Raw genomic sequence first — 12,385 nt, forward strand, 5'->3', positions numbered from 1 at the left:
ATGTTCTACCACTAAGCTACCCTCCAGGCTGGAACAGCAGTCTCTGAAGGGTGTTCTTGGAGCCCCAGTAGAGTGCCAGCCCAGTCTTCCAGTAAAATCCCTATTTTACCTGGTTTATATTTCACGTTTCACAAATACATCTGCAAAGCTTATGTAAGCTACACAACTGACACCCTTTTAGAGTTTCCATACACTATTCTGCTGTCTTTGAGACATAAAATAAAATCTAAATTCAGAATTCCCTAACATAAGAGCAAGAACTAGCTTGGTTTTTTTTCTTATCCAATAAGAAAGACTATTCAGTTGATTGCAAAAATAAAATCTGCCAGTTACTTACAGAAACTACAAGTGAAGCACATTAGAAAGGCTTTTTAATGTAATTTATATATATTTTATATGTAACTATGTATATTGTACGTTTTATATGTACTTTATATGTAATTTATATACATGTATAACTTGACTATTTTAGACCTATGAAGTAATCTTAACAGAAGTGATACTCCTATGTTTAACATGTCTTTAAATATTTAAAACAATTCTGATTTTAAATGGTAACATGTTTATCACATAAGCAAGTAATTAGTGTAAAGCTGTAACAAACAAAATATATAAACCAGTAATTTATCCCTCCCTTCCTCTATAAAAGACTGTGTATCTCATTAACGACAACACTGAAAAGTGGTTGGTTATATATAATTTATGTGTATGTGTATACATGACTCACTCAGAGACACTTATCAGTCTGAGCTTAAATTCTATACTTATAAACAGAAGTACATTTCAGTTATTCTATACTTTCATACTCAAATTCTTTCAATTAGACTAAATCCACAGACAAAACATTTGGATTTATCAACCATCCTCCCTCCAGCACTCACCAATTATCTAATGCTTCTTTGAAATTATATGTATCAATCACTGAAAAATAAAAAAATTAACTGAAAAGAAATACTGTGTAGTAATATGTGAAAATGATATTGTTTCAAGTGGTACATTAGAGTGACCCTGACAAGCCCAGAGGCCAACTGTAGGAGAAATTCAGGCCCCCTTTCATCAAGGTCCTATGTTTAGCACCATCTATGTAAGAGCTACTTACTCCCATTCTGACATTTAGGCTGGGAATTTTTCTATCTAAATGGCATTACTTTTGGTGAATTTATTGGTGAAAGCAAAGCTGACTACTTTTTGAATAAAACCATTTCAAAAAATAGAATAAACTATACTATATTAGATATGTTTTAATTACTTTTCCTACAAGCAGATAAAGGTGCCTCCAGAAACCAATGATCTTTCATTTTAGTGCTGTAATTGGTTTTAAAAGTGATATAATTTGTGAGGATCTGCAATCTTGACCTAGAAATTTCCCATTTAATTTCTTAGCTAACCAATGCACAGGATTTAAACTCAGTACTTTGATCTCAACATTAAAATTAAAAATGTACTCTCTTTCCCAGCCTTTAGTAGCTTTGTTAAAATTCAGGGTACATAATGTCTTAGTCTATTTGATATTTGTTCAAATTGTAAGAGAATAAGTATTAATCTACAATTCAAATGAAAGTGATTTAAGTTATTTTTAAATTATCATAGAAATATATCCATTACAGCAATACAGCAATTTTAAAACCTGAGCTGTTATAACTTGAGTTCTTGAAATGTTCTATTAACTTGCTAGTTTTTAAAAGACCTGTATTTGAAGCCAAATGTAATGAAAGTTCATCGGTAAAAGTTAGACAAATAAATAAAAATGCCTTACAATTCTACTGGCAAGGGCAATAAAAGGATTCTAGGCAGTAAACAACAGTATTAAAAAATACAATCAGCCCTCCATATCCACTGGTGGTGCATCCATGGATCCAACCAACTATAGTCAGATTTTTTTTTCTTTTTATGGTACTCAGGATTGAACCCCAGGCCTTTGGTACTAGCTATACCGCAAGTCCTCTTTTTTTTTTTAAATTTTGGAATAGGTTCTCCCTAAGTTGCTAAATTGCCCTGGCTGAACTTGAATTTGCAATCCCCCTGCCTCAGGCTCCCAGAGTGCTGGGATTACAGGCATGCGCCTCCCAGAATTTAATGCATACACAGCTTAAATCTGCTTTTATTCTGTATATGTACAGGCATTTTTGTTCATTATTCCCTAAATGATACAGTACACAAACTATTACCATAGGGCTGGGGATTTAGCTCAGCGGCACAGCGCCTGCCTGGCAAGCACAAGGTCGTGAGTTCGGTTCCCGGTACTGGAAAAAAAACAAAAAAAAACAAAAAAAAAAAACCAAAAAAGAAAACCAACAAACTATTACCATAGTGTTTACATACAGGAGGTATTAATATAAGCTAGAGATTACTTAAAGTATATGGGAGAATGTATATAAGTTGTATGCAAATGTTATATCATTTTATACAAGTGACTTGAGCATCTGTAGATCTTGGTATCCACAGGAAATCTGAAAACAATGCCTCAAAGACACCGAGAGATGACCAAATATATAATTTAAATAATACTGTGTCATCTGGCAAGGTGATAGGACGAAAGTGTTTAGCCTTCAAGCGCAGTACAACTGTACTTATGCCTTAAAATTTAAAAAGACAAACCAACCATTACTCCCAAGTGGGAACATAATATTACTATTTTATATATAAAGGTAATTATATTTTTCTAAAATTTAAATAAAAACTTTGGCATATCCAAGCTACCAATATTTTGGTTTTCCTGAATATGGAGGGCAGAGACTTGGAATCATACTCACCTCATAATTAAAGGGTAAAAACCAAAGTTAAATTCCATTTCTAGACTAGTATTCCAATAGTTATTAAGAGACAGAAATCAAGAGTCAGATTTCAAGATGCCAAGATTCAAAATCTGCAACTCATTTTATTTTTATATAAAAGATGGAACTAGGTTAACATGTGCTATTCAAAATATAAAATTATTGAATATAAAATCTTGATGTAAACTAAATTCTTACTTTTAAGATGAACTTCCAGTCTTTTCCATTCACAAATAGGATTTGATTTATTAAGTTCCCTGCTTTATATCTCCAGAGTTGATCAAAGCACATTTTCTTAGTACAATCTGTATTGTTCCAAGTATTTTATAAACATCTCTCTTGATAGTTTACAGGAGTGATCTGAAATCATATCCAAGGTTTCATTCTGAGTCAGTTATTCTTAAAAGGAGTTTCTCTGTCTTTATCACCTTTATTTCCTTTTGTATCATAAGTTTAATTCTAACTTGTCTCAAAAAATAAAAAGAAAAATCCAATGGCAGGATTAATACCAGATAATTACTGGTATTAAATAGTAGGTAGGGCAAAAAGTAAAAAAAAAATAATAAAAAAAAAGAAAGGCAATTTCATTACTTGGACATGAAAATTATACCTATATAATATGTGAACTTTTATAAATGCCCCTCAGCAATAACGGTAATTTTCAAGGACTGTCAACCATCTAGGTCTCCACTGATAATTCCTAAATCTATATTTTGTATCCTCATCTGAAAGCCAGATGAACCATAGTCACCAGCATGTATCATTCATATACTCAGACCCAGCACCTACTATGTGCTAAATATAGTATCCTAGGCTCTGGAGAGTCAAAGAAAAGATAATAGTCCCTGTCTATGAAAGAATTCTAATAGTGAAGATAAAATATAAAAATATGTAGCATGCTATTATGTCTCAGACTAACAGTGGTTTAAAACTGACCTCTACTTCCTACATTCTGGCCTGCTTACTCCAAATCTCATTCTTGGATAGAGATGGTACCATCATAAGCTACCAAAGGCACACACTTGCAAAGCATTCTTGACCTCTAACTTCCTCTTTAGACCTTAACTGTCACCTAGTGTGGCTCAAATTCCCAGAGTGGACATGCACAGATGGCTCTCAGGACATCTGTGGACATCCCTTCCACACTTCTCAGAACTCTTGGTGATGGTGGTAAAAAAAAAAAAAAAAAAAAGTCAGGAATGTTTCTAGGACTTTAAAAACTATAGGTGGGAGAAGCTCTTTTCTGTCTCTTGTTGGAGAGTGATGATAAGGCCCCACCCCGTGGTCATGAGTGCCAGTTCTAATTCTCAAAGTGCCTAAATTCATCCCAGTTTCTTCAGTACTTCTGTCCTTTTGCAATTTTCTGCAGGAATCTTCCAACTAACCCTCCTTTTAATTTGAACAGTCTGTATGTGATATCTGTTAACTTGAAAGGGGGTGTGCTGACTAGTGTACCTTCTAAAGATTTTCAGCCTCTGTCTTCTCCATCTCTACCACTAGTGCCCTAGTATAGGTACTCAACAGTTCTTATCTGGACCAGAGTCACAGTCCAATAATCTCCTATCTCTAGTCTTCACAGGAAGTGTCTGTAACACAGACTGACCATATCACATCTGCTCCCAATGGACTCTTCAATGGCTCCTGTTAACTGAGGACAAAATTTAAATTTCTTAACGTGATACATCCAACTCTCTATAGTCAATCTTCCTCTCCAGCCAAATACCTGTGACTCCTTGCCTCACTTTTTATGGTATGACTACATGAAACTACTTGGGCTTGGGCTCAGAAACATACATCTATGACACTGAACTGATTAGGAGGCAGGGTGTTCTCTTTGCTGAAAACTTAAAACCAGGACATCTATCTGATGCCAGTGTACATGACACACAGCAGTGAGTAACCAGAAGAAAGATTCACAGACTGGAACTTAAAGCTCTGTTTACCCACCCATCTTTGTAGAATGAGAACCAGCTTCAAGTCTCCTAGGAGACATTCTCACCTAGACAGAGGAGAAAGCCCCTTCTCATATCTGTGCACCTCTACTACCCTCCACTGAAGCTTCTGGCCTGGCAAGTGAACTCTTTTGCAAATGACATGGGGATCTAGAGATGGACCGAGGATGAAGGAAGGGGTGGGGCAAGGGAATTAAAAGGAATTAAGGTGTGTTATATATACACAGCAACTCCCCATGATGAATGTAATCATTATGTACAGCAAACATGTATTAATAGACATGAAAAATGATAAGACCATGTTCCACACACCCCTGGATCCTCAAGCCCAGCCAAGTGTTCAATACATACTAGACAGGTATTTATAAATGTTCATGGAATGATATATGTGTTCTGAGCTAAGCAAAACACTGAAAGACATTTTCATGACTTCTTACAAAAGTGCAGTGGATGTTAAGACAGGACACTTGGTCTCTGCACATTGAATTAGATGTAAATATTTGTTTTTTTTTTTTATTTTAAAGATAAAAGGAGGGAAACATTAACAGACATACAACATTTTACAACATATCACAAGCACAATACAGACAATACAGAGTTACAAACAAAGTGGTAGGGAATTAACAATGGTGGTTGTATTACATATTGATATCTTCAAAGTGGCTTCTCGTGAAAACAGATAAGAGACATGCAATATTGATCAGTCAAGGACTCATTGACAGTTTCTTTCAGCATAGAAATAGAAGACAGAAGAACAACTATGTTAACTATCCTGTATATACATACATACAAAATTTCTCCTTCTTTCCCTTCTCTTTTCCCACATCCCAGAAGCCCTTTACTCTTCAGTGGTTTCCTATCATTTCACAGTGTCTATCATACCTCCGAGTTTAAATTAACTCTTTCAAGTTTTACACTAGTGACACAATGCGGTGCTTGCACATGTATGTTTGATTTATTTCACTTATGAGTATGGTCTCTAGTTGTGACCATTTAAATATAAAGGCCTTGAGTTTATCTTTCTTTATAGCTGAGTAATATTCCATTATATAAAAGTACCACAATTTTCTTATCCAATTCTCGGTGGATGGACATTTGGGTTGCTTCCACATTTTAGCAATTACAAATTGTGCTGCTATGAACATAGGTGCACATATATCACTGTGATATGATGTTTTTAGATCTTCTGGGAAAATACCCAGCAGGGGGATAGCTGGGCTGAATGGGACCTCTAAACCTAGTTTTCGGAGGAATCTCCAAACTGATTTCCACAGTGGTTTCACCAGTCTGCATTCCCACCAGCAGTGGAGAAGGGTTCCTATTTCTCCACAGCCTCGCCAGCATTTGTTATTGGTTGATTTCTTAATGCTAGCCATTCTTACTGGGGTAAGGTGGAATCTTAGTGTTGTTTTAATTTGCATTTCTCGAATGACTAATGATGTTGAACATTTTCTCATATATTTATTTGCCATTTGTTAGATGTAAATATTTGAAAATACAAATATTTAGTGGGTATCTCTAACTTACTGTATAATTAACAGGCCATTTAATTCTACACAAATTTTTTGAATGGGAGATATTGAGAAATAAAATGACATTTTTTAACTTATAAGACATTTGAAACAAAACTGTACAAGCAACAAAAAAATTGGTAAATTTGGCTTGATCAAAATTAAAAACTATATGCTTAAGAGATTATCATCAAGAAAGTGAAAACACAATCCACAGGATAAAGAAAACTTTATGAATTTTGGAAGCAACACAAATGTCCATCCACTGAGAACTGGATAAGAAAATTGTGGTACTTTTATAGAATGGAATATTACTCAGCTATAAAGAAAGATAAACTCGAGGCCTTTGTAGGTAAATGATCACAACTAGAGACCGTACTCATAAGTGAAATAAATCAGACCTGCACGTGCAAGCACCGCAATGTTTCACTAGTGTAAAACCTGAAAGAGTTAATTTAAACTAGGAGGTATGATAGACATTGTGAAATGATAGGAAAACACTCAAGGGTAAAGGGCAGCTGGGATGTGGGAAAAGAGAAGGGAAAGAAGGAGAAATTTTGTATGTATGTATATACAGGATAGTTAACATAGTTGTTCTACTGTCTTCTATTTCTTTGCTGAAAGAAACTGTCAGTGAGTCCTTGACTGATCAATATTGCATGTCTCTTATCTGTTTTCATGAGAAACCACTTTGAAGATATCAATATGTAATACAACAAGCATTGTTAATTTTCTACCACTTTGTAACTCTGTATTGTCTGTACTGTTCTTTTGCTATTTTGTAAAAGGTTGTCTGTCTGTTAATGTTTTCTTCCTTTTATTTTTAAAGAAAACTTTATGATATATGATAAGGATATGCATATCCAGAACATATAAGGAACTATTACAACTAAACAATAAAAAGTTCATGTTTCTAAATGGACAGAGTTTGAATAGGTGATTATGTAAAGAAGATCTACAGTACACACGCAGATGAAGATGTTCAATATCATTAGTCCTCAGGGAAATGCACATCAAAATCACAATGAAATATCACTTTACACCCATTAGAATTATTTTAAATATAGAATGGCTATATGAGGGAAAAACTAACAAAAGTTTTGGCAAGAACATGAAAATATGAAATCCTCAAACACTGCTGATGAGAATGTAAAACCACTTGAGAAGACAGTCTGGCCCTTTCTCAAAATAATTAAAGAGAGTGAACCATAAATTCCACTTCTAGGTATATACCCAAAGGAAATGAAAACATGTGCCCACTCAAAAATTTGTACACAAGGGTCACAAGTATAACTGAGTGTGCAGAGTACTTGCCTAGCATTCACAAGGTTCTGGGTTCAATCAATCCCTAGCACCAGAACACCAACCCACACACATACAAAAATAGAAAACAAACGTACACAAATCCAAAACATGATTTATAATAGCCAAAAAAGTGAAAAACATCCAAATGTCCATCAGCTGACAGACATAAAATGTGGTATATCTCTATAATTCTATTTAGCAATAAAAAAGAATGAAGTTCTGGTATCTGCTAAAACATAGATGAATCTCAAAAACATGCAATGTGAAAGAAGCCAGCCACAAAAGGTCACAAACTGAATGACTGCATTTGTATGGCATATACAGAACAGGTAAGGCCACAAAGACAGGAGGTAGATTAGTAGCTGCCAGGAACAAGAGTAAAGAATGGAGAATGATTGCTAAGGGGAAATGATTTCTTTTTGGGGTAATAAAAGTGTTTTAGAATTAGTGTTCTGGAATTAGTAAATTGGTGTACAACTCTGTGAATATACTAAAACCAATGACTTTTACACTTTTAAGGGGTGAACTTCATGGTAACTGACATATATCAACAAGCTATTATTTTTTTAAATGGCTGCACAAAGTAATACAGTAACACCTGTGTAGGGAGACCTGGCTGAACTCCTCTGCTGGTGACAGAATAATCTGCCATAAAAACACAGAACTGGTTCAAATGAGGAAATGATTTATTTTCCTACCAATAAATTCCTATAGGGAACAACCATAAAACCAAATCCAAAGTTTAAAAAAGACAAGGCAAAGAACAAAAGAGTATGCAATTTGCAGTTAGCTGGCAGGTACAGAATAGAGTAATTAAAGACTGCACAAAAGAAAATATTTATCAGGACTGTTTATTTCCCTTTGATTATACAGATTTAAACAAGTCAAAGTCCTTTTTACTCATGAGAAAATCTGCCAGCTTCTTTATTAGCACAGAGCAAAGAAAAACAAGCATTCTCTCCTATACCCAAATTAACATCCTGCAGAAGGTCTGTTTGTACTTGGCAGTCATGAACCTTTCATCTGAGTGCCACTAAATTAAACAAGCCTATGCTGTATTGAACACAGTGCGCCAGATAGCCTGGCAAGTTCCTAGGCTTTATCAGTTAATGTTGAAGAATAGCAGAAATAAAGAAGATGGTGAGAATGATGGTGATGGTGATAAAATAGCTTTAACATTCATTATGTTCAATATTTCAATTATCTACAATGGAAAAACTCTTAACAACTTTCTAACGTTCTACCAACACCATTCTCTGTACATGAGAGCATGGCCTTCAAGCCAGAGATCAGGTCACAGTTTTGTTTTTTTAACCTGCTAGCTACATGCTCCAGGACAATTCCTATTAGCTGTTGTGAGAACAAAATAAGGTAATGTACGTGAAGAGCAAAGTACGATGCTTAATGTATATCACCCCATAAAAATCTTCACTCCTCAAAGCTCTTTACAGTAAATACTGGTCTTGGAGCTTATATTAGAGTATAGGCATTTGACATCAGCCATCCTTCTACCTCAGGCATCTAAACAGGCAAAAGATCCTATGAAGACTTTACATTAAATAATCTCACCTCTTCAGCCTTTCCCCAGATTTGGAGGTAAGAAACCCATCAACAAAGTTTCTTTCAATGTATTAAATCAGGGCATAATACAAAGCATTCATTCTTCTAGGAGGTATTTAAAAGCACTGAACCCAGAGAGACACAACGAGAGAAACACTCACTATTAGGGGAAAATGCATATTTTGTAGTGCAATAATTGGTAACCTTTCCATAAAGATTCATGCAATCTGATTATAATTCCCAAGTGTCAGTAATCAGTTCTTAAGGTAAAAGAAAAAAGGAAGTGGGATGGTTTCAAGCACTCCAGAAAAGGTGTGGGTGGATATCCTTTCCCATTGACAGTAATTAATGTTTGAGTGACGGCTGCTAGAATATTCTGACTGAAAAACTTTGTTACATTAGAATAGACTGAAATATATTTAAAACAAAACTTATCAGGGTTAATATATACAAACACTTAACCTTCACCTTGATCTACATGTCCTCTCTGAACTAATTGAAGAATGGAAATTTTGTGTGAAATTTCAATTATGTAGCTACGATGGGGGAAAATGATAGCTTTCAGCCATATTCCTGTGTTAAATGCTTACTGAAAGATAGTATCTACACTCTACAGTCATAGTCAGACTCTCCTTGCCTACTTCCAGACAAATTTCCTTCATGCCACACTAGACAAAGCTTCCAGACAAATGTAAGAAAATTTCCAGGTGGGGGAGGCATTCAGAACTTAGAGATAGATATTCCTAAGGAATTTCACTGGCATCAAGTTCCTCATGGAACTTGTGGCCCAGAGCTACTGTTGTTCTTCCCTCCCCCTTTCTAAAACTCTATGCTTAGGAGTTTGAGTTAATAATATCCCTACAGAGTCCAAATCAGTTACAGATTCTACAGAAGTAAAGCCCTGAGTGTTGGTTTTGCTTGACAACTAGTATCTATACTATTGTATTCCAGCACTAAAGTTTCTTTCCACTTAATGCAGTTCCAAACTCTTACTCGAACTGTAAAGAAGTTTAATCTAAGTAGTCTGCAGCTACAAATTCTGTAGATGAAGATGGAACTTTTCTCTGCCCATTTTCCAATCAAATGACCACTTACTCTGGCACTGAATTTTAAGCTTTATGCCTAAAATAGGAAGAGTGTTATAAATGTACAAAATCCAAGACATTAAATTTGTAACAAAGACTTGAAATCTGTTTAAATCTAGCATACAAGTTTTAAAAATACAGTTAGTAGGAGATATAAATGATAAAGCCTTAATTTTTTTTTGTTTTTTTTTCCAGTACCAGGAATCGAACTCATGACCTTGCACTTGCCAGGCAAGCACTGTGCCACTGAGCTAAATCCCCAGCCCCCAAAGCCTTAATTTTAAGTAAGACTTCTGTTTTAACTACTAGTAATAATTCCTCATTTTGTAGTATTTTTAGAATCGCGGTTTTAAAGCACATAATTATAGAAATTGATTTATCAGTAAAATGGAGGGTACTGTATAAGCACATTTCTATACTTAGAATCTACAGCAGTGATGGCAAACCTATGGCACACATGCTACAGCAGGCCCCCAGAGCCCTTTGTTGGCATGCAAGCCAAGTCACCACAGTCAAGATTTGACAAATTATCAGCACGCATACAACAGCAAAGATCACATTAACTGTGCAAAAACATGCCAAAAGCTAACTTTTACCTTTCAATTAAAAGCTGTTTGTATAAGATGTTAATGTATGAGTTATTTTTTTCTAAACTAAAACCTCACTATTCAGGCTTAATTGCAGTGCTGGCACTATGCAATAAATAAGTGGGTTTGGGGTTGCAGTTTGGCTACTCAGTCACTAAAAGGCTCATAATCATCGACCCAGAATGTTAGTGTTTTAGAAAAAAAAGAATACAATATTAGATCATTAGCCATTATAAGATATCAGAGGAAAAGTTTACGGAAACTTCATTAATTTAGGCCCTTCTAGTGAAGAATCAGTTATTTTAAGTTGGCCTCTGTTTAACTTTGGACTGTTTATTAAGAAAGTGTTGGTATGTAGCCCAGTGGTAGATACTTGCCTGTTAAGTGTGAGTTCCTGGATTCAATTCCAGCCGCACAAAACAAAACAAAAACAAAAGACACATATACTACATGCATTCTTTAGAATCCCATATTCCAATGGAAATAACCTATATGAAACAAGAGACTGAAACACCGCTCAAATCTATCTGATTGTTTATCTCTCTATTTACTTTGGCTGTGAAAAATTAGTTTAGGAGTCAGAAAAGCTTCACAAAAAGGAACGAAGATTTATCCACTGTACTCAATGTTTAGCAATCTTATTCATTCATTCATTGTAGTACTGTAGACTGAACCCTGGGCTTCATGCATGCTAGGCCAATACTCTGCTACTGAGCTACATCCCTGGCCCTTTTTTATTTTGAAACAGGACCTTGCTAAATTGCCATGGTGGTCCCAAATTTGCAATTTCCTGCTTCAGCTGCCTGAGTATCTGGCATTACAGGTATGTGACACCATGCCTACCTTTCTATTTTTAATAATGCTAACCTATGCTGCACAACTAAAATATAGCTCAATCTCTCTGTTATGATTTAAAGTATTGAGAGGAGTATGTAAAAACTGCCCATGTCTATACCACAAAACATAAACATGATCCTTACAAGTGATTTACATCCTACTTTGTTCTGGACATTCATTTTGCTCTTAACAACAACAAAAAAACATAAAAAGTAAATTTAAAACATGGTGACTGTAAAAACACAGTAAATGAGATATAGTCCAAATCAAAGTTCCAAACAAAATTTCACAAAATATTATGGTACCAAGTGTCACCATAATTATGTATGTCTAGATCTAGGTGCATATAAAAATCACATGCTAGTTTTCGCCTCCAAGTTAAAATTTAAGGCACTTTGCTTTTATGGCTTAATTTTAACTTTACAATGACAATACACATCAGTTATTCAATCCTTTAAAAATGATTTGGGCATTGTCATGTACATGCCAGTTATTGTATTAGCTGCTAGATGGAAACTAGTAAGTAAAACACCAGTTGAACCACATGGCTCCTGCCACAGGGTATTCAGTCAACAATGTTAATCTGGAGAGGAAAGAAAAGCATGCATGGAAAGGCAAGCCACAACATAAGACAATACATTAGGACGGGCGTGGTGGCGCACACCTGTAATCCCAGCATTCGGCAGGCTGAGGCAGGAGGATCGTTGCAAGTTCGAGACCAGCCTGGGCTACAAAGTGAGCTCAAGGCCAGCCTGAACTGCATAGCAAGACCCT

At 35.3% G+C, this 12,385-nt stretch overlaps 1 protein-coding gene across 1 annotated transcript in view; it reads right to left on the reverse strand.

Annotated features, from left to right (window-relative positions):
* Mkl2 (MKL/myocardin-like 2) overlaps positions 1-12,385 on the reverse strand; it is a gene marked incomplete in the record, with an annotated part of 190,947 nt that overhangs the window by 169,326 nt on the left and 9,236 nt on the right. Inside the window, 1 exon segment of the mRNA XM_013517824.1 lies at positions 2,973-3,134. Coding sequence (XP_013373278.1) covers positions 2,973-3,065 — 93 coding nt within the window.

The sequence above is a fragment of the Chinchilla lanigera genome, unplaced genomic scaffold (assembly GCF_000276665.1).
Source record: "Chinchilla lanigera isolate Chin_1 unplaced genomic scaffold, ChiLan1.0 scaffold00041, whole genome shotgun sequence".
Classification (NCBI taxonomy): domain Eukaryota; kingdom Metazoa; phylum Chordata; class Mammalia; order Rodentia; family Chinchillidae; genus Chinchilla; species Chinchilla lanigera.